At 42.1% G+C, this 23173-nt stretch overlaps 1 protein-coding gene and 1 pseudogene across 2 annotated transcripts in view; one reads left to right on the top strand and one right to left on the bottom strand.

Annotated features, from left to right (window-relative positions):
- The first annotated feature begins 2121 nt into the window (after nt 1-2121).
- On the top strand, nt 2122-2578 carry LOC308351795 (large ribosomal subunit protein eL43-like; annotated as a pseudogene). Its single transcript has one exon. The product of its transcript is annotated as a large ribosomal subunit protein eL43-like (transcript).
- A 9603-nt stretch (nt 2579-12181) lies between these two features.
- Nucleotides 12182-23173, bottom strand: part of TTC3 (tetratricopeptide repeat domain 3) — a 132483-nt gene continuing 121491 nt past the window's right edge. The window contains exons 41-45 of the mRNA XM_080826135.1: nt 20607-20968; nt 18810-18936; nt 18493-18633; nt 14890-14982; nt 12182-13715 (exon numbers count right to left, since the gene is read on the bottom strand). Of these exons, the coding sequence (XP_080682261.1) occupies nt 13650-13715; nt 14890-14982; nt 18493-18633; nt 18810-18936; nt 20607-20968 (789 nt within the window). The 3' untranslated portion in view covers nt 12182-13649. The remainder of the gene's footprint in view (nt 13716-14889; nt 14983-18492; nt 18634-18809; nt 18937-20606; nt 20969-23173) is intronic.

The following is a 23173-nucleotide window of genomic DNA, read 5'->3' on the forward strand; positions in this document are numbered from 1 at the left end:
CATTATAGGGCTTAATGATGAATTCTACCAAACATTTATGAAAGAAATAGTACCAGTTCTACACAAAGTCTTTCAGAAAATCAAAGAGAGAGTACTTCTGAACCCATCATATGAGGCAAATATTATCCCATTATCACAACTAGGGAAAGACATTATCAAAAAAGATATTATGTACTAATATTCCTCATAGACATAAATGGAAAAATTCTAAAACAAGTCAGAAAATTTAATTCAACAATAAGACAAAAAGGATGCCCAAATGAGATTTATCCCAGGAAAATAAGGTTGACTTAACATTTCAGAACGAATCAATATAATTTACCACATTAACAGATTAAAAAGGGAAAATGATATAATCATCCAAACTGATGCAGAAAAAAACATTTGACAAATCGAACACTGATTTCTTTAATTAATTTTAAATTGAAGTGTAACTGACATACAATATCCTATTAATTTCAGGTATACATCAGTGATTAAATATTTTCAGACCTTACAAATGATTGCTATGATAAATCTAGTTACCTCCTGTCACTATACAAAATTGTTACAATATTATTGGCCATATTCCTCATGCTGTACATTACACCCTCATGACATTTGTTTTTTAACTGGAAGATTTTTACCTCTTAGTCTCCTTCACATATTTTGCCTACCCTTCAACCCCTCCCCTCTCTGGGAACTAAAGGTTTGTTTCTTTTATCTATGAGTCTGTTTCTGTTTTGTTTTGTTTGTTCATTTGTTTTTTTAGATTTCATATATAAGTGAAACAATACAGTATTTGTCTTTCTCTATCGACTTACTTCACTTAGTATAATATCCTCTAGGTCCATTCCTGTGACACAAAAGGCAAAGTTTCATTGTTCTGTATGGCTGAGTATATTACACTGTGTATATATATTCCACATCTTTATCCATGCACCCATTAATGGACACAGGTTGCTTCCATATCTTGGCTATTGTTATTAATGCTACAAAGAACACAGGGGGGCATGTATCTCTTCAAATTGGTGTTTTCATTTTCTTCAGATAAATATCCAAAAGTGGAATTTCTGGGTCATATGCTAATACTATTTTTAATTTTTTGAGAAGACCCCCTACTATTTTCCATAGTGGCTGCACCAGTTTACATTCCCACCAACAGTGTATAATGGTCCCCTTTTCTTCATGTTCTCCAACACTAATTTTTTGTCTTTTTGATAATAGTCAATCTGACAGGTATGAGGTGGTATCTCATTGTGGCTGTGGCACCCTTTGATTTGCATTTGCCTGATAATTAGTGATGACTATCTTTTTTGTGCATGTTGGCCATTTGTTTGTATTCTTGGGGGATGGGGGAATATCTAGTCAAAAATGTCTGCCCATTTAAAAATCTTTTTTAATATTAAGTTGTGTGAATTCATTATATATTTGGGATATTAATCCCTTATCAGAGGCATGATTTGCAAATACCTTCTCCTATTCAGTAGGTTGCCTTTTCATTTTGTTGGTGGTTTCCTTGGTTGTGCAAAAGCTCTTTAGTTTGATGTAGTTCCATTTGTTTATTTTAGTTTTTGCTTCCTTTGCCCGAGGAGACTGGTCTGAAAAAATACTGCTAAGATTGACATCAAAGAGCTTACTGCTTATGTTTCTTTCTAGAAGTTTTATGGGTTTATGTAAGTTACTGCATTTCCAATTTATTTTTGTATATCGTGTAAGATAGTGGTCCAGTTTCCCCAACACCATTTATTGAAGAAACTGTCTTTCCCTGATTTTATATTCTTGCTTCCTTTATCATAAATTGAGTGTGTATGTAAAGTTTTTTCCTCTGGGATCTCTATTCTGTTCCATTAATCTATGTGTCTGTTTTTGTGCCAGCACCATACTATTTTGATTACTATAGCTTTATTGTATAGTTTGAAGTCAGGGAGCGTAAGAGCTCCAGCTTCTTTCTTCCTTCTCAAGATTGTTTTGCTATTCAGGGTCTTTTGAGGTTCCATACAAATTTTAGGTTTATTTGATCTACTTCTGTGAAAGTTCTACTTCATTGGTATTTTGAGGGGGATTCCACTGAATCTGTAGATTGCTTTGAACAGTATGGATATTAATAATACTAGTCCTTCCAGCCTTTTGGGGCTCAGACCTAGTTTGAGGCGACATGGCTAAACGCATCAAGAAGGTCGGAATAGTGGGCAAATACGGGACCCGTTATGGTGCCTCCCTCAGGAAGATGGTGAAGAAGATTGAGATAAGCCAGCACGCCAAGTACACTTGCTCCTTCTGTGGCAAAACCAAGATGAAAAGACGAGCTGTGGGGATCTGACATTGTGGCTCCTGCATGAAAACCATCGCTGGTGGCACCTGGACCTACAACACCACTTCTGCTGTCACAGTAAAGTCTGCCATCAGAAGACTGAAGGAGTTGAAAGACCAGTAGACACGCCGCTGTTTGAAACATTGCTAGCCTATAATAAATGGGTTAATTTATGTAACAAACTTATTTTGCCTTGTTAAATTTATTAATTAGATCTTTCAATTTATGTTGCATTAATTTTGCGTTCTCAGAGAACTTGGAAATTAAAAATCCTTCTAATGTTTGTTGGAAAAAAAAATAATACTAGTCCTTCCAATCTATAAGCACAGTGTATCTTTACATTTATTTGTGTCATCTTCAATTTCTTTCATTAGTATCTTATTTTCAGAGTACAGGTCTTTCACCTCCTTGGTTATATTTATTCCTAGGTATTTTATTCTTTCTCAAGCAATTGTAAAAGCAATTGTCTTACTTTCTCTTTCTGATAGCTCGTTATTAGTGTATAGAGATGCAGCTACTTCTGTATACTAATTTTGTATCCTCTGATTTTCTGAATTCATTTATTAGTTCTAGCAGTTTTTTGGTAGCGTCTTTAGGGTTTTCTATATACAGTACTATGTCATCTGCAAATAGCAAGTTTTACTTTTTCCTTTCCAATTTGGATGTCTTTTATTTCTTTTTCTTGCCTAATTGCTGTGGCTAGTATTTCCAATACTGTATTGAATACAAGTGGCAAGAACAGGCAAGCTTTCTTGTTGCTGATCTTAGAGAAAAAGCTTGCAGATTTCCCATTGAGTATGATGTTGTCTATGGGCTTGTCATATACTGCCCCCATTAGGTTGAGATATGTTCCTTCTAACCTCCTTTTATTCAATTTTTATCATAAACGGATGTGGAATTTTGTCAAATGCTTTTTCTGCAGCTATTGAGATAATCATATGATTTTGATCTTTCATTTTATTAAGTTGGTGTATCAGATTGATTGATTTGCAGATATTGGACCATCCTTACATGCCTGGAATAAATCCCATTTAATCACGGAGCATACATAATCTTCTTTTTTTTAAGATTTTATTTTTATTTATTTATCTCTCTCTCACAGAGAGAGAGAGATCACAAGTAGGCAGAGAGGCAGGCAGGGAGAGAGGGAGAAGCAGGCTCCCCAGTGAGCAGAGAGCCCAACTCGGGGCTCGATCCCAGCACCCTGGGATCATGACCTGAGCTGAAGGCAGAGGCTTTAACCCACTGAACCACCCAGGCGCCCCCATACATAATCCTTTTAATGTATTGTTGAATTTTGTTACTAATATTTTGTTGAGGATTTTTGCATCTATCTTCATCAGGGATACTGGCCTGTAATTTTCCTTTTGTGTAGTGTGTCTGATTAAAAAAATATTTCTAGTAGTGTGTATTTCTGATTAAAAAACTTCAGCAAACTAAGAATATAAATGAACTTCCTCAATTTAATAAAGGGCATCTCTGAAAAAACTACAGTTAGCATAATAACTAGTAGTAATACTGAGTGCTTTCAGCATAAGAGATAAGGAATAGGTAAAGTTGCCTGCTCTCATCACTTCTATTCAGTATTCTACTTTACTGCGTTGTTTACAGTTCAATAAGACAAAACATAAAAGAAATCCAGAGTAGAATGGAAAAATTAAAACTGTCTTTATTCTCTAATGAGATGCTTATCTATGAAAATCCTTCAGTCTATAAAAAAAGCTACTAGAATAGGTGGGTTTAGCAAGTTTGCACAATGTAAAATAAATATACAAACATCACTTGTATTTCAATATCCTAGTTATAAACAATAAGAAATTTTTAAAAAATATTTTATTTATTTATTTTACAGAGAGAGAGAGAGAGAGATCACAAGTAGGCAGAGTAGCAGGCAGAGAGAGAGGGCAAGCAGGCTCCCTGCTGAGCAGACAGCCCAATGTGGGGCTTGATCCCAGGACCCTGAGATCAAGGCTAGAGCCGAAGGCAGAGGCTTAACCCACTGAGACACCCAGGTACCCCAAACAATCAGAAATTGACATTAAAATCAAAATCATAACAGCATCAGAAATAGAAAATATTTGCATATACTTGACATAATATGTGCAAGATCTCTACTCTGAAAACTGTGAAACATTCCTGAGAGAAATTAAAGAAAACTTGAATAAACAGAGAGATGTACCATGTTCATGGAGTGAAAACTCAATATTGTAAAGATGTCAAGTCTCCCCGAATTGATATATGGGTTTAATGCAATCCATGTTAAAATCCAAGCAGGCTATTTTTGTAGAAATTAATGAATTGACCCTAAAAAGAGTTATAAACCAATTAGAGAAAAGCATGCACTGAGGAAGGTATGAGTCCAATCCAAGATAGCAATAAAGGTAATTCTAGGATGGAAGCTGGACAAGAGCCTGAGAAAATAGGCTGAAGATACATAATGGAAGAAGAGAGGAGCAAAGAAAGAGGGAAAGAGAGGCAATCAAATTTTTCAGAAAAAAAGAAAAAGAGCCTGGCCTAATTAAAAGTCAGTGGGTTCCCACCCACAGATAAGATGAAAACAGAATAGGAAGATATCCAGGATTCAGTAACGTTCTCTTCCCAAAAACATGAGTGGCACAAGGGTTGTAGCACTGCAACCATGGAGAAAGTCATGTAACCATGGGTTGCCACTGTGTGGCCTCGTGAGGTAGTCCGAAGGGGATTCCCACTGCAGCTGTGGTGTAGGTGCTTGCAGCAGGTGAACTGGGAATTCCAAGGACTTTGCAGTCTACATGGGTGGAGGTTTTGTTAGGGTGTGGGAAGTTGTTTCGGCTGAAGGGGAAGTGGCCAGGAGATGAATGGCTTGAGCAGAGTCCTGGCCTAGGAGGTACAAATCCTGACTCAGACATTTTCCAGCCTTGTGATCATGGTGAAGTTATTTAACCCTTTATATTTGTTTCCTCTTCTGGAAAATGGGGGTAAATGTGATCTCTGCTTTGTAGGGCATAGTTGGAGAAATTAAAGGCTGTGATGTTTGTGATCAATGCTATAGCCAGAACATTTTACTACACTCGAGAAATGGTCATTTGTAAAAGGAATGTTGGGAGACAGTGAAGGGCAGAGCCTGTGTTGGGGGATTGTGAGGAAGGGGTGATGGGGGTTGGGGGCATCAGACTTGGAGGCCACCACAGCCAATTTGGGGCATGTGGCTCTTATCCTGTGACTGCAGTGGTTTTAAAAAATGTTTATTGAGCAGCTACTATGTGCAAGGCACACTCATTTAATTCTCGTTGTACGAACGTGAAACCAACGTTCTGAGAAATTAAGCAATTGATCAAGGCCACACTACGAAAGGCATTCAGGGAGCAGGGCATGGCACTATGAAAGGGGAGACCTGGGTATCTTGGCTGGCTGTGGGAGCCCTGGAAGGGAGCTGGCAGTTGCAGGTCAGGAGTTGGTTTGGGTTACAGGTGTGAGAAGTGAGCATGAGGCTGATGACCTGGGGTAGGGGCTGGTAGTGAATCAAGGAGCTCGGGCCCAGGATCCATGATGAGCCCACTGCTACACCCGCAGCCCTGCTGAGCAGATCCACTGAAGGTGTGTGGGGCCTGATTGGGTCTGGAACCTCAAGTGACTAGGGGAGAATGGGAGTGTGGCAGGGGTGTTGAGGGTGGAAGCAGACACTTTTAGGAGCCTGATAAAATGCAGTTCAAATTGCATCAGAAATGCCTGTGGCCTGCCCCATGGCCAGTCCCTTGTTAGTTCAAGCCCCCGCTTAGGACTGATATTTAATGAGGGCCGGACAGCAAGCTATATTTTCTGCCAAATGTTGAAATACCTCCACTTCAGTCATCTCAAGCCCAAGTCCCAACCAGTGCCCTGTCTCCTACAGGGACCTCCTACCCCTACACAATTCACCAGAACAAGGGGAGCACTGACCGTCTTGCTCTCCTTAAACACCCGGCAGGTCCTCCCTTGGCCAGCTTTGCTCTTGCTTTAGTTCTGCCTGCACCGCCCAGCACTTCTCCCTTACCTCCTTCAGTCCTTTGCCTGGCTCCTTCAGGGTTCCACCCAAATGTTTCCTTCCCTGGCCCCTCTAAATTTGACCCCTAGCCTCCCATACACACCACCTCATCCCTTTCCTGGCTCTTTTCCTCACCAGTCTACCACTGACATACCGTATGTATTTATTGTCATAGTTAATGCCAGTCCCCCCTACCTGAACGACAGGCCTCTCATGTCTCCTGTTCCCTGTAGTACCTCCTGCGCTCAGAACAGTGCCTGCACCTGCTAGATACTCCATGAGGATCTGACAAATGACTGAACGAACCAAGGAATAGTGGATGTGCTGTGGTTCAGCAGCTCATCAGTGACCAGGGCCATGATTACTTCCAGAAAGCACAGCTCGGATGCACTGAAACTTCTTGGGAGAAGACAGAAGGGCAGACAAGGCCTTTGTCCCCCAGGAGAGGTCCCTAGCAGACCAAGGAAGAGGGAAGGGTGGAGACACAGGCTGAGCAGTCTCACAAAGGCCCAGGACGCAGGACTTGATGGCTGTGTCTGTCACAGGGAAGGCTTATAGCAAGGGCTGTGCCTCGGCTTTCCAAAGGTCTTGGCCAATTTAGAGGTTGTGGCAGTTTTGAAACTGGAAGCAAAAGCAGTGTGGCCTCCAATGAGGCCCCAGTCAAAGCTGGAGTCCTGCTGGCGCTGGGGCAGAGGCCAGCGTCTGGACGCACAATGTCGATCTGTTCAATTGCTTTCTTTTTTTGGAGGCGGTTGGCTCACCCCGCTGGAATGGGGTGGCACTTCGGGACATGAAGCTTGGAGCTGGTGGCAGATTTCTTGGAACTGGTAGCAGGGAGATCTAAATTAAGACCTTTATATCACACCAAATAAATAGAAGCTGAAGTAGAGGGCTGAAGGAATTAGGCAAAATGCCTTTATACATAACTTTTGAAACAGGGAGGGGAAAAAAGTTAGAAAACAGAATGGTGTTTATTCACTCAAGTCCCAAGGTATTTGCTGGAAACAATGACACCTCTGTCTGACACAAAAGCACATGTTAGAAAGAGCAAGCCTTTCTCTTTGAAGTGTCCTGCCACACACAGAAGCCCGGGCAATGAATGCCAACGGCTTTGCTGTGCGGGCTCTCGCAGCAAGACTGAGGGCTGGCCCAGTTTCAAGCCTTCTCCTGTCTCCGGGGAGGTAAGATGAGTCGCCTCTGGCTGGGGGTCGTCCACGAGGTTGTTTCTTGCCTGGCACCCTGGAAGCGCACCTGCCCCGGATACACCGGCAAAAGCTCCAGGGGCGGGGCCTCACCAGGGGCAGCAAGGGGGCCTTCCCTGTCTTTCTTTGCAGAGGAGGCCCCGCAGCAGGGCCAGGTGTGATGGGCACAGGGGCCACTGGGAGGTGCTGAGAAGGGTAAGAGGTGACTCCACCACACGCTTTGGCCTCTGTCTCTGGGCCTGTGTGCCCCAGGCGTTGTGGCGAGCGGTCTTCTCTCCAGGGTGGTGGCGAGAGAGCAGCCCAGCATGGGGCCCAGGACGGGCAGACAGGAGGCACCTTAGCAGTGAGAATGAGGACCTCGCCAAACAGAGCAGTGGGAAGGAACGTGCGCAGCAGAAATCATGTATTAAAATCCTGTAATCACTGCGTCAAATGTGAACTGAGAAAGGCATAAAGAGCACCTTCAGTGCCATTAGACCAGCTGTTTCTCCTACAGACAAAACTCTCACCTTCCCAGCTTCTCCAGGGGCGGAGGGCTGTAGGGCCGGGAAGCCTTGATATGTAGCCTTCGCCAATTTCTACCGTGGTGATACTCCCAGCATTGAACAGAGTTGGGAAGAGATGCACAGAATCCCATGACACAGTATTTCCACCACACGGATTCTATATACATCAGTAACCCCCAAAGCATAAACTATAGCAACAGGAAGGAATTACCTTTGCCTTTTATGTAACTTAACTCTAAGTTTATACATTGTTTTCAATAGTTGTGCTGAACAGCCAGCTCACAAAATCCCTGAAAATTAACAATTGGCTCTTGCTAGCTGGGCCAGTGGAAACCGAAGCCAGCGTCCCACACCTCCCCCCAGGCCGAGGAAGATGGCAAAACGAGAGAATGGTCTCGCTTGCCAGTACCAGGCAAATCCAAGACAATTTGCACTACCTTCCTAGCAAGGTGTACTCTTCGGTTTTCTCTTGATTCAGCAGCAGTTGCAAATTTGCCGTCAGGCTCATGTTCCTCACTACCCCGCAGAGCGGCTTCCCGAAGAACTGCTGGCCGGCTGTGCTCACAGCGGGGAGGCGGCAGGAGCCAGCAACCCAAGCGGGGAGCACCTGTTCTATGGAGGCGGGGCGTGTAGGTCAGCCCCAGGCCTCTGACGGGAATTTCGTCTTAACAGTCGTGTGGGCCACGTGCACAGGTGCGTGATGAGCCTTTCCAGGAGCTCGGCCCAGAGACCATAGTAATCACTAGGCCTCCTGGGCTCAGGTTATTATTTTGTTGTTGTTCTTCTTGTGCTCTTGGTTAGTTTTATTGAAAATAACTACAGAAAAGTGCACACATTTTAAAATATACCACTCCATGAATTTTCCAAATGATCTGTTCAGGGAAGCGTCGCTCAGCGGAAGCAATCCATTTCCAGAATCCTGGTGGACAACCTCGTGACCTTTCCGTCAGCAGCATCACCTCAGAGGTGACCGTGACTCTGGCCTCTCCCACTTTGCTTTCTTGTTTTTGAAATTCACATATAGGGAATCCTAGATGGACAATTTGTCCATTTGGGTTGTCTGTAGAGTTCCAGTTGCTCCTCGTCTCCATTAACACTTGGCAGTGTCAGTTCTCTTTATATCAGCCATCCTGGCAGGGATCTAGCAGTAGCTCATTCTGGTTTTCACACTTCCCTGATGATGGGTAGTGAATAAATTCGGCTATTAAAATGCTTGTTAACTATCTGGATATTCGTGAAGTGGCCAAATTACCTGCTCATTTCTAAATACATTGTCTTTTTATTGGTATGTGACATTTTTATGTTCTGGGTCCTTCGTTGGATTTTTCCACTTCATAGCTTGACTTCTCTCTCGAAGGTAATTTGATAATGAGTTAATTGTAATGACATTCAATTTATCATATTTTTACCCATATGGTGGTTTTTGTGTCCCAATAAATCTTTGCCTAGTCCAAGGCCAGAAGATTGTCTGTTTTCTTCAGAACCCTGATTATTTTACTTTCCAGGCTTAGGATCGTGATCCATTTGGAGTTCATATTTATGTATGGTGCGAGGTCAAGGTTCACTTTTCCATATGTACATCCAAAATTATTTTTTCTGATTGATGGTTGTCTCATTAGGATTTTGCAGTTTCCAAGTGTTAATTCCTGCATTTTTGCTAAGTATTTTATCTTTTCCCCCCTTTTTAGAGACAGTGTGCAATGTACGCGGTGGGGAGAGGGGCTGTCAAGGAAAAGGGAGAGAGAATCTTAAGCAGTCTCCATGGCCAGTGTGGAGCCTGTTGTGGAGCTCAGTCTCATGACCCTGAGATCGTGACCTGAGCTGAAACCAAGAGTCAGACACAACTAACTGAGCCTCCGGGGTACCCCCTTTTCTTTCACTCTTAAAGGGAAAATAGGGAGAGACAGTATAATCTGGAGGCAATGAGAAAGTGAATGAGCACAGTTCTTACCCCAAAACAGGAAGTCAGGCTCACACACCATCTCCACTAGGATTAACCTTGCCTGGACCCCTCCTATGCTCCAGTACAAATACCCCAAGTGAGCCAACCATAGAGCTTTGGTCCTCAGCCTCAATAGACTGGAATGGCTGCCTCAAGACTGCTCATCCAGGTCATCTGTGGTGAAACCCACAGGTTAAATTATCCTTTGCTGTATCATCACAATGTCCAGTCATCTTAGGGAGATTTCAGGAACAAAGCTGTATTGTTCAAATTAACTTTGAGGTGAATTGATTTCTTCTGCTCTCTTGTCCACTTGATCACATTTCAAAGTCTGGGCTACACTGAGGAACTTTACTTCCTAATCTAATAAAGCCCTTCTAATAAGACCACCAAACTCTCTCACTCCTATGCCATTTCCAGGCCCTCTTTTTTCTCCCCCCTCCCCTTTTTTTTAAGGATTTTATTTATTTGAGAGAGAGAACACAAGCGGGGGTGGGGGCGCAGAGGGAGAAGCAGGCTCCCCATTGAGCAGAGAGCCTGACATGGGGCTTGATTCCAGAACCCTGGACCACGACCTGAGCCGAAGGCAGAGGCTTAACCAACCGAGCCACCCAGGCACTCCTCTAGGCCCTAATCTTAGGAACAGTTACTAGCTTCCTTTTATCAAGGATTTGTTAGGCACTATGCTAAACACTTTAGGAGATTATTAATATTACTATTAACCTATATACCTACTACTTCAAAGCCTTTCTTACCATCAGGAATCACACCATATAGTGTCTGTTCAGCTGGAAAACAAGTTTCAGAGTCCCGGTTTCTTGTTCACTGTTGTATCAAAACAAATAGCCCAGTGCCCCGCAACTGGATATACTCAATACACACTCATTTTCATTGGCTTCCAGGCCTTCCCATTCCATCCTTCTCAGCAAAGCACTTAAGGTATAGGACTACCTGAAGGTAGATGCCCCTCTCAGATCCTTGGCAGAACAAAGAGGAGAAAATAAAAAAGGGATTAGACATGACTGATGATTAACTATTTTTACAATTTTTCTTTTAATATAGTTTGATTAAAACTTAGAATACCTAAATGTATTTCCTATTTCTTTCACGAAGGACCATATTAGAGATGTTTTTGGTCCTCATTCTGACCAACTTTACTGTCTACTTTTTATCAGCCTCATCACTAAGTATCTCTTATGGTAGGAGGAGTTTCCACATTTGCTACTATCTCTTCTGCCAGGTTCTTTTTTTTTTTTTTTTTTTTTTTAAGATTTTATTTATTTGACAGAGAGAGAGAGACAGCAAGAGAGGAACACAAGCTTGGTGGGGGGGAGTGGGGGAAAAAGAAGCAGGCTTCCTGCAGAGCAGGTAGCCCGATGTGGGGCTCCATCCCAGGACCCTGAGATCATGACCTGAGCCGAAGGCAGACCCTTAATGACTGAGCCACCCAGGTCCCCTGCCAGTTTCTTTTAATCCATGTCTTCAGAGAGAGTCAACTGATTGAAAAACTACCTAAAATAGCTTCATTGCTTCAGTGCCGTGGTGTGAACACTTTTGCTCACATGCCTCCACTACAGGCTTAGAAATTACTTTAAAAATGTAATAACATTTTGCATTGCTAGGGCACCATTTCAATTTTCTACTGGATTTCCCATTATTTATAGCATAGATTAAGCTGCTCAGCAGAGAAAACAATTTAGACTCTTAGGAATAGTCACTGTTTTAAGTTATATGTTATTTTGAATTAAATGTTATCAGATTAAAAACACATACTGATAATACTGGTTTTCTTTCATCATCTCTTAGTGCTCACCAGAAGATTCTCCAAAAGAGAAACCCTACTACTTGGCCTCAGTCGTCCATGAATCCATAAGCACCTCAAAGGAAAATGGATACTGAGGAATGTAATTTGATTAGCTTCAACATTCTTATGTGTTCACAAGAAAAATCTTACATTAGCTAAAACAGTAAACTATCATCTGTCTATAAACTTTCTATTCACAAATACAATAGCCAATCATGTGAACTTGCGTTTAGCAACCTTTATTTAGCCACAGAGGGATGTTTTCTGATCCAGGCTCTAAAATTCCTAAGATTCTTGGTTAGACTCTTCGGATGTATCATGGCTCCTCTTTTCCAAATGAAGATAATGTATGTGTCTTGAATTTTCTAGAATTCTTTTTAAAAATTTTTTGAGGAAGATGGACAAGCATGACAGTAAACTGGTATTATTTTAGAATGTTCTTTATTTTGAAACTTACACCAGGACATGTGTAAGGCATGTTCACAATATTTGTTTGATGTACAAAACACATTTTCTCACTCTCCAGCTGCTCTTCTTTTCCTTTGTACCTGCCGCTACAAACTGGTCCCTGCATATCCACCTACGGTTCTGTTCTTGTGAACATGCAGACAATGCTTCAGGGACCTGCAAGGGGAATCTGCCTCACAATAAAGAGTGAGCATCTACAGACTAAGTCACTAAGACATCAAAACTCACAAGCAACCAAGGCTGAGGAAGGTGACCAAATTAGCTCACGAACTTGGGACTGTGAGCTTCCAGGGGAACAAAGAACACAATGAAAACATTTTGTTGATGTCTGAGAGAAATGGAATGTGTCCGGAATTCATGTTTCTATATTTACCACTGACTACAAATCACTAAAGAGATCTAGTATTTTAACAGATTCTAATGCAGTTAAAGTTTTGTTCTCACACCACAGTGTAAGAGTGCATGCATTACTTCACACAAATGTCAAACACAGAACAAGTGAAACACGGACACCTAGGACAGCCTAACTACACAAGTGCCTCTTTCTGGCGGTGGGATAAGGGAGGGGAATCATAGTGACTATTTCCCTCTGGTGCCTACTATGTGTTAGACAAAGATACCCAAACATTCGTCTTCTAACTCAGGGAAAAGGACAAATGCTGCTAGTAAGAGTAAGATAGTCAAAGAAGTTCCAAATGTGGGACTGGGTGATGAATACGTGGCCTCAATTTTCAAGGCAAAAAAAAGTCTTGGCTGACACTAATAAGAAACCAGACTATATCTTTTGGGTGATGAAAAATAAGCTCTTTATAAATCTACTGGGGGGAATAAAATAATGAAATGAAAAAGCAAAAGCACATGGTGTCTCATGAAAAGAAGATTTGAATCTTTTGGTTTAAATCAGCCAACATGTTACCATTTACTAGAGATTATTAAAATGTGTTTGCTTAAGCCCATTTAAATGCAGAATCTTTGAGGAAAAATGTAGGCATGTTATAAGGGATACTGGCTTGTAAAAATTTTAACCTGGGGGACTTTAATAGGTCAGAATACTTTAATAGGTCAGAATACTTCAAGTACTGCTTTGAGGTGCTCACAACACTTCCCAAAAGAAGCCTTCCAACTCAGAAGGCACCTCTGTAAGCAGCCCCAACAATTTAGGAATGTGGCTACACATAATTTTATTAGCCACTATTTGTTATTACTGAAGTGTTTAATAAGAGCAGGGAAATTACCATCAATTGTATTAAAGATTTCTACGTATTAGCACTGCGACACACAGTGCAAAGAATCTTCAAATGTTTGCTTTTTATACCAGAAGTAATACATTGTTATTCTTCCAATTCAACAGAACAGTAAATTACTCTTCAGTGAACTGTGACTACCTAGGAAAGCAGGCTGGCCTCTTCCAGAAGGTGCTGGCTACTCTTCTTACAGGAGATCCTGAGCCAGGCAGGCTGGGCAAGAACTCTGCCCTTTCAGCCACTGCTTAAAGCACTGAAAATGAGAGAATGAAATCAGTCAGTGTCTTCGGGAACATGGGGAGCCTTAGTTCCCCCATGATGCTCCTCAACAGACATGGTTAAGTGCACCTCCACGTCTGGTGGGGCCGGGAGCTGCCCAACACTCAGGAACACTGATGCCTACTCAAGAGAGGAGTGTGCCCCAAGCCCTAGGAACAAATCATCTTGCCCCAGAATCTGACCCACGGACTCTGGGCTTCCAACCTGATCTTAGGGGGAAGGCCTTGTCCCTCCACTTTCCCTCACTCCAGCTTCAGTCTTGGCATTTCATTCCAGGGGTTGGCATTTTCTTGGTCCTGAGACTCACCCAATTTCTAACAGATTCTCTCTCTGCCTGATCTTGATTCTTGTACCTCCCACCAGCCTCCACACCACATCCCTGACTGGAAACTTTCTACCCACTGTGGTCCCAAGTTGCTTGTGGCTGCCTGTTGCTACTAAGAGCTGGGTGTGTGTGTTAAGTCTGAGAGCCCACGTACAACACCCCTAAACCTGCAGGAGGCAGGCCACGCAAGAGACTGCGAGCTGTCTTGACTCCTCCTAGTGAGTGTATTGTTTTTATCCCTTTTTTCAAGGGATTAATAAACTGACACGGCAGAGACCTAACCAGAAGCAGGCATGGAGAATGAATGCCCGCAGCATCCAAAATATTTATTGAAAGATCTTGAAAGTTTATAAGCCAGGATCTTCCAGGATCAAGCACAATGGGCCCAGTTAGGTTTAGCTTTTCTCCTCTAAAATGTTAAACGTACTTCATATACTGCACTAAATTGACAAAATGTTGCACTGTGCATCTGCGCATCCATGTGTGTAAGAAAGTACCTTTCAAGAAACAAATACTGTTTTGAATTTCAGCACCAACATATTTGAGGGAGCCGACTAGGACTGTTCTCCTCCACCCATGATGTGATGGATGGAAAGGACAGTGTGCAGAACTGCACACTCCAGAGCCCAGGAGGCCTCTCTCCTTTTCCACAGCAGCAATCTTTGAAAAGGGAAACAATGAACACTGGCACAAGGAGGCTTATGCAGAAAGTGCTTTGAAAACACAAGAAGTATTGACACGGAGGAAAAAAAGTCCCTTTTTATGTTCAAAATACTTAACAGTCAAAATCCATGATATCAGGATGGCCAAAGAGAATTCTTACCCCTTTGTGAAACTTGTGCCCACATTTTAGCACACGCACATTTTTGGATTTGAATACGTCATGGCATAGTTCACAGGAAGCTGCCCCCGATGCCTGTGGAGACAAACGTGTCCCAGTAATAAAGAATAGCTCAATTCCTTTCTATTACATAAGCTCTTTCTACAAGTGGCCTTTATATACTTTTGTCATTAAGGTGGCAAATTACTCCCAATTACAGCTAAGCAGGCTGAGGGAACAACTTATTTTTTAATAGCATTTCTTAGGAAAAATTACAAACACACAAAAAAGAAAAAATATACCTTTAAAGTTCTAATTTTCTCATAGAAAAAAAATGTTTTACATGGCTAATAGGTTCCCAGGAAATTATTACAAATTTCTAATTATCCCAAACCACACTCAAACTATGGTATGAATATTATAAATTAATCGCTCATCTAATTATCTAACAGTTGGGGACAGAAACATAAATTATGAAACATCCACCCCATGGACTATTGTGGGGCTAACTGAAATCATGATGGAAGTCCAAAATCCCTGATACAAAAAGCTGGTGACAACAACCCTCTGAATAAAAGCGGGTTATAAAACAGTACGTATCATATAATCGCATAATTGATTTTTCTGAAATAAGGAGAATGGGCATAGAGAGAGATACCTTATAAAGAGCCTGGAAAGATCTAGAATGTGAACAGCAGTTACTTTCAGTTAAGAGATTTAACTTTTTTCTTTGCTATTTTCTAAAGTTTCTATGAATGTGGATTACGTGTGCAAATCAAAACAAAACAAACTGATGGCTCATTCAGCAAACATCTGAGGTCAGGGATTGTGCAGGGCGCGAGGGCACAGAGCTGAATGGGAGAGTTTCCGGCTCAAGCAGCACACTGTCTGGTGAGCACAGACAGCATTTTCTGTGAAAGCAGACCCGAGTGCCACCCAGGACACCAGGTACAAGTTCCCCCTACAACTCACAGCATCTACCCACACTGCACCATTATTTTCCAACTCCTCCTCCCCTCCAAACTCTGAGGACCCTGAAGGCAAGGAAGGAGTCCTGTTCATTTATATCCTTAGCAAATGGCACAGAACCTGGCCCCAAAATGATTCTCCATAAACTGTCAGGCGAGTGAATGAAAGCAGTCCTGGCCGTGGGATTAAGGTCAGGGATGCAGATGGGGACAGTGTCTAAAGGCTCTGAAGACCCTGAACTGCTGACTGGGATTTCTGTCTCTCCCTGGCACTGATGGGGTAGATACAGTAAAATGAGGTGCTCTGTCTCCACTCTGTGGCCCCTGAGGGGAGGGTCAGGGAAGCAACGGAAGTGTCAGTCCCACAGAAGGGCAAATTAAGGCCTCTGCAAAGCTCAGAGCTAGGTTTGACTTGAAAAACCCTGTTAACTGGACTTATTTTTATCAGCATGAAAAGATGGGCACATACATTTCTAAATGAAAAAACAAAGACACAAAAAAGTATATATAGTTTTGACTAAATTCACATATACACACACAAACAAAAGAGTTTAGAAAAATACATACTGATATCATAATACTGGTTACCTGAGGGTGGGTTTTGGGGTTCTTTAAAGGCTTTTAATTTGTATTTCCTACTATGAACAGTATACATACGGCTTTTATAATTTGAAAAGATAAAGCAAACTACTTTTAATTTTTTAAAAAACTGCCTATAATTATCAAACTAAGTCCCAGTTTGAATACATATTTTTCTTGTAAGTCAGCTTTTACAACTTTATGATCACCAACAACCATGAAGCAGAAAGTAATCTCTCCCCTGAAGGTGACTACATTCTATCTCAGGCGGCGGGTAGGGGGTTGTCAGGGAGGATGCTCTGAGAATTCGGCCTGGCTGGAGGGCCACACAGCACCTGGCCAGTCAGCAGCCTGGGGAGAGGGAGGCACTCCAGCTGGGTCTTGCAGGAATGCTCTGTATGCTCCTAAGCGCTCTGACTGGAGTCAGATGCTCTGGAAAATGAGTGTATGTGGTTTGGAGAATATCCAAAGAATAGTGGATAATGAAAATGTAAAGGAGGAATAAAAACATAGGTTCACACAAAGATTTGCTGTTTAGTTCAAGTCAGCAAACTAGTACTCTGTGCAATCAGGGATTGCTGACTCCACTGTGGGGCCAGAAACTCTTCTAATTTTCATTTCATTTAAACTCTGATACCAGGAAGCCCGAGTGGCTCAGTCAATTAAGCATCTGCCTTTGGGCCAGGTCATGATGGAGTCCTGCATCAAACTCTCTGCTAAGCGGGGAGTCTGCTTCCCTGTCTCCCTCTACTCCTCCCCCCACTCATGCTTGCTCATGTTCTCTCAAATGGATAAATAAAATCTTTTAAAAAATAAACTGATATCACAGTTGGACAAAAGGGGAAAACATGCTATATACCAGAATTTAACCCGGAGCACACAGCCCTGAATGGCCTCTTTCAACCACGTTTGGTTCCTACTACACAGTCCCTAGCATCAGCTGAGTCCATGTGGTGAGGATTAGGGAATGACATGCTACACACCCAGACCGAATGAAGGAATGCTGGCAAGCGGCATGAATCATCTGTGCCTCGGTTTCTTCATTATAAAATAAAGACAAATATAATGCCTTATCAATTGAGATAATTACCACACTATTTTATGGAAAAAAAAAAAAGCCTATGTAAAAGTAACACTCTTACTGCCCAAAAGAACAAAAAACATTTTAAATCTGTGTATCAAATTAAGGCAAGTTTAGCGCATTCCAGTGCCCCTCGCCCCATTAAGGCACTCGAGGGGAGAAAGAAGGGAAGCAACCAGACTTGCCTGAACACAGAGTTGCACCCTGATCCTTCTATTCCAGCATGTCACCCAGACAACAGTGCGACTAAATGACAGAACCAGGTCTGGGATTCCAAAGCCCGTAGTGACATGGAATAAAATGATTCAAAAATAATTTTCCCCAACTATTCAAAATAACACACTTAATATAAAATTTAACTTGTATTTGACTGTCAGTAGGCCCAGTTCCCACAATGTGGCCAGAACTCCCCTGGTCTCTCTAGTGCAGGGGCTTCTCCCAACAGGGACCCACAGATACCCACAAAAGCAGAGATAACCTCACTGTTTCACAGACTGTTCTAATGGGACACTCAAGTACACCTAAATTTCGTCTCTAATATTTTTTAAAGATTTATTTGTGAGACAGAGAGTGCACACACACGAGTGGGAGAGGGGCAGAGAAAGAGGGAGAGAGAGAATCTCAAGCACACTCCCTACTGAGCGCGGAGCCTGTCAAAGGTCTTGTCAAAGGTCACCACCCTGAGATCATGACCTGAGCCAAAATCAAGAGTCCATGCTTAAGTGACTAAGCCATCCAAGAGACCGTAATATTTTTTTTTAAAGTAGGTTCCATGGCCAACCTGGGGCTCAAACTCACAACCCCAAGGTCAAGAGTTGCACACTCTACAAACTGAGCCAGCCAGGAGCCCCCGGTTTCTAATTTTAAGATCAAATAAATTAGGTCTAGAAATGAAAAGAATGGGGCTAAATCATGGATCAACTATTTTGTACATTAAAAAAACAAAACTGACTCCACTGTCGTACATGTAACACTCACAGGGGAATCTTCTGTCTTCTGTCCCTTGGTTTTGGGCGATGGTCCAGCAATCATGGAGGGTGGACCCTGGGAGTCCCTGGTCACAGAAGCAGCAGAGTTCGCCTCAGATAATTTCTTATCCTTTCCTGAATTTGAATTTGGCTACAGAGATAAAGTGGGTGGGGAAAGAAGCAAGTTTAGTACCTAGATCTTTTATCTTTACTGAAGTGTTCTCTAGATTTTGGCTGGATACTTTTTTTTTTTTTTTTTGCTTTTTCTCATTCTCATATTTTATAAACAAAGTGGACCATTTTAGTGTAGCTGGATGAAACACTGACCTTTCTCTTTTTCTGTTCATCCAGAATGTGTTCTGTCACTCTTTGGACAATTTCATCAATACTCAATCCCGAGAGCGAGTTCTTGTTCTTGTTTCGTACTTTTTTAATAAAACCAGCAAGCTCAGTGCTAAAAAAAAGAAAAAAGAAAGTGGAGATAAATGACAAGAGAAAGTCAAAGTTTTCTACTACGTGGAAATATTATGTGCCAATATTAACCCAACACCTATAAGAAAGAAACCAAATACATACAAACAAAATTAAACAATGGTAACTATACATAAAAGCAAGAGAATCACTCTTTACAAGTAGTTATGAAAATTCCAGTACTATTTCTAAATATTTATTTTACTAGAATTTCAAAGTAACGAACAGTTTAATCTGCTAGATCCATCTGGGATATCTGTATCTACTTTGAAACCAAATTTCATATATGCTGGATATATTGTAGCTTTATGCTAAATCAATGACTGATCAGACAACACTGGTTCTGACTTGAAATCAGTAAAATCTCCTTTACCTAAGGGGAAACTAGATTTGTTGACTACCTCCTTAAAAAAACCTGACAACAAGGTTTTCAAAGCCTGAATATTTCACAAGTACCAGCGGATGGAATTAAACCATTAATCAATAGAACTTGATATTTGAAGCACTAATACCTCAAATGTTTTAATTTTCAGAAAATCAGGATGCATTTCTATTCAGTTGTTTAAACTCTCCCCAATTTAGTCAGGATTGCAAACCATTTTATTTGTAAGGTACTTCTGGTAATTATAATGAGCATTTTTTACAACTGGCATGGGAACTGCTATTGAGAGAACTTAAAATATTTCTCAAACTTAGGGTAGATATGCCCATGAACATATACTGATTTTCAAATAAGCAGGGCTCCACCAACGTCTGCTCAGCGGGAAGCCTGCTTCCTCCTCTCTCTCTGCCTGCCTCTCTGCCTACTTGTGATCTCTGTCTGTCAAATAAATAAATAAATAAAATCTTTAAAAAAAAAAAAAAACATTAATTCCAGCCAATCATAATTTAACCACTACTTTGTTTCAAAAGTGTAATTTTAAAACTTGCAACTAATACTGTATCAAAGACAGAAATCACATGGGACAGAGTACAGAGGGTCATTCTGGGATGTGGATTTCCCTCTTCCTAGCTGTATCCCTGAGACACTGCCTTCACTGCTTCTCTCCTTGGCTGAGACAGGGAGCACTTCTGCTCCCTCATATCAACCTGGAGATTGAGGCCAGAGGTTGTGGTGCAAACACTCACTGGCTTAGCTAAAGCAGCAATCTCCACCCTCAAGGACCCTCTGTAACACACCCACAGGCCTGATTCACTATCAAATCACACCTAGTCCTCCCAACATCACACCTCTAACAAATCAGAGGTACTAGCAAGGTGTAAGTTGTTACTGCCTTCCTTGCTAGGTGGTATTTCCTCCCCCAAATGATACAAAACTGGTGCTTTGCAGTTTTGTTTTTCACTTAGGGACTGCATGCTAGGACTGGAGCATGTTACTGACCTCATCAAAATATCAGCAAATTACCCTAGGTTCTGATGAGTGTGGAGTAACCAGGATTCAGTGTTTTCAGTCTAGATCCACACATCAAAAAGTTGGTTTAAAAATGCTCACCTCTATGTTTACAAAAGAAAAAAATGCAGTACCTATCTTTTCTGAGTAAAACAACTACGAAGTCATTTCCACTTTAGCCCCTAACTGGCCATAATATTATCTGATCAGGAAACCTCAGTTCAACGGAGTATTTAACAGTCACAGACACTTTATATCCATACCTGTTGTAACATGGGAATACAACTGACAGGTGCTCAATAATACTATTGAACGGCTTTTTTGGAGACTGGCTTGAGCGGGTAGCACGTCCTGGAAGAACAGGTAGTTTCTGGTCAGCCGCAAGGCTCTGTTTTGGCGGAGTGTCCTGGCCCATGCTCTTATACTCGGGCAGCTGGGTGACTTCGGGCTGATGGCAGAGCGATCCTGTTAATGGTGGGGAGGAAACACCCACTGGGTCATCACTGGCAGAGACCAGACTTGAATCCTCAGGAACCGCTGTTTGGTTTCCAGGCCCATGACTCGAAGAAGTGGAGGTTCTGTGATCTTCACGGCCTGAAGACTCAGGAAGTCCCGCAGGAAGAATCTGGGAAGAATATACCATAGTCCTTGGATCACTAAGAGAAACATCCGTGCCCAAGACTGACGATTTAGCGTGACTGTAATAAAATTTGCGAGATCAAGTGCACAGGAAACTTGAATACAATAAACTAAACAGTTTTGTTTTTAGAAAACTGCTGTTCATCTTCACTTTAAAATGAGCTCTACTGGGCTCCACACTGCTGGCCTCCCGCCCACATCTCTGCAGCCCCTTCCCAGGCTCTCCCTGCAGTTCTTTCTTCTTTTTTTAAAAGATTTTATTTATTTATTTGACAGAGAGAGACACAGTGAGAGAGGGAACACAAGCAGTGAGACTGGGAGAGGGAGAAGCAGGCTTCCCACTGAGCAGGAAGCCCCATGCGGGGCTTGATCCCAGGACCCAGGGATCATGACCTGACCCAAAGGCAGATGCTTAACCGACTGAGCCACCCAGGCGCCCCTCTCCCTGCAGTTCTTAATGCTTGTCTGTGCCTTAATGTGGATGTTCCTTAGGATGCTGCTGGGGTGGAGATTCACTTTTTTCCCCCAGGACATTTCACATTCTTTCATGCCTCAGTGACTACGTGCTTGGTACTGATAACGCCCACTTTTTAAAAGATTCTAGTCTTGAATGTGTTCCTCAGATCCAAACCTACAAATCCAAACTTCCTCTTAGGCAAATCCAAGGCCATTTAAACTCAGCGTCTTCAAAATCAGGCTCAGCTCAGTCTCCAACCCTGCTCTTCCTTGGGTGTCCCCCTCATGGACAGAACACCAGATTTGTCTTAACTCTCCCAAATACACCATGCCCCCCCATCTCACAGGCAGTATAGTTCTTTCCACTGTTCATCCTATATACCTCTCAAACCTACTCTCTCCCTCCAGCCCGACCCCCACTCTCTAATCCAGGACACAGCTGCTGACAGTGAGCCCCTCTCCCACTTCTCTACATTGTGGGCAAGCTGATGGCATCTCCTTACTTGAAACCTATATTGGCTTCTTAGTGACCTCAGGAAAAGTCAAACTGCTAAACACACCTTACAGAGTAAGGTTCCCTTCATTCTGGCCCCTGGGTACTTTCATGATTTTTCTCACCAAAGCCCTCCTCTGTCACACTGAACTTCTTTTATATCCATGAAAGAAGTATTCTCTGTTTTTCTAGCCTCCAAATATGCTGTTTCTTCCATTCGAAACACTCTGACCCTCCAAATATCATACCATCCACCCTTTCTCAAATACACACCCATGTCTTCCTTTTGACTGGTTAGTTAATTCCTATTCCAGATCTCTGACTCACCGAGACCTCCAACAGGGAATCTTCTGCTGAGGCCCAGACCTCTAGGTTAGGTTAATGCCTTCTAATTTATGCTGCTATAGCATTTTTCTGCTCCTATGTAAAACCCTGGCACACTTCACTTATAATTATGGGCTTAATGACTCTCTTTTCCCAAACCCATATGCCCTTTGAGGGAACAGACCACATCTAATCTTGATCACCACTAAATACCCAATGAATGAATGGGGGAGAAATGACACACAAAGCTAATGGTTTTTAGGGACACTTATTACTTGGGAACCCTAAGAGTTCCCAAGGCTTAGATATTAAAATTCTTTAGTGGGGGTGCCTGGGTGGCTCAGTGGGTTAAGCCTCTGCCTTCGGCTCAGGTCATGATCTCAGGGTCCTGGGATTGAGCCCCGCATCAGGCTCTCTGCTCAGCAGGGAGCCCGCTTCCCCTCTCTATCTGCCTGCCTCTCTGCCTACTTGTGATCTCTCTCTCTGTCAAATAAATAAATAAAATCTTTAAAAAAAATAAAATTCTTTTGTGTATTTCTAAGATTACGTAAGATACAACTAAAAATTAATAGCAAACATTCTACTGAGATCTCACATTTTTTTCCCCTTCCATGTCTGCCACTAAGAACTTAGAAACACATACTGTCTCTCTAAAATAAAATTTAAAAAAATGAAAATAAAAAGGGGGATCTGGGTGGCACAGCCAGTTGAGCCTCTGCCTCTTGGTTTTGATTCAGGTCATGAACCCCTCACAACCCTGAGGGGTTGTGAGACAGAGCCCTGCCTCAGGCTCTGCATTCAGCACAGAGTCTGCCTGTGATTCTCCCTCTGTCCCTCCCTGCCAAACTCTCTCTCAAATAAATCTTAAAAAAAAAAAAGAAAGAACTGAGAAACATAAATAAGTGATCTTTAATTCTA

Source organism: Martes martes (assembly GCF_963455335.1).
Source record: "Martes martes genome assembly, chromosome: 1".
Lineage (NCBI taxonomy): Eukaryota > Metazoa > Chordata > Mammalia > Carnivora > Mustelidae > Martes > Martes martes.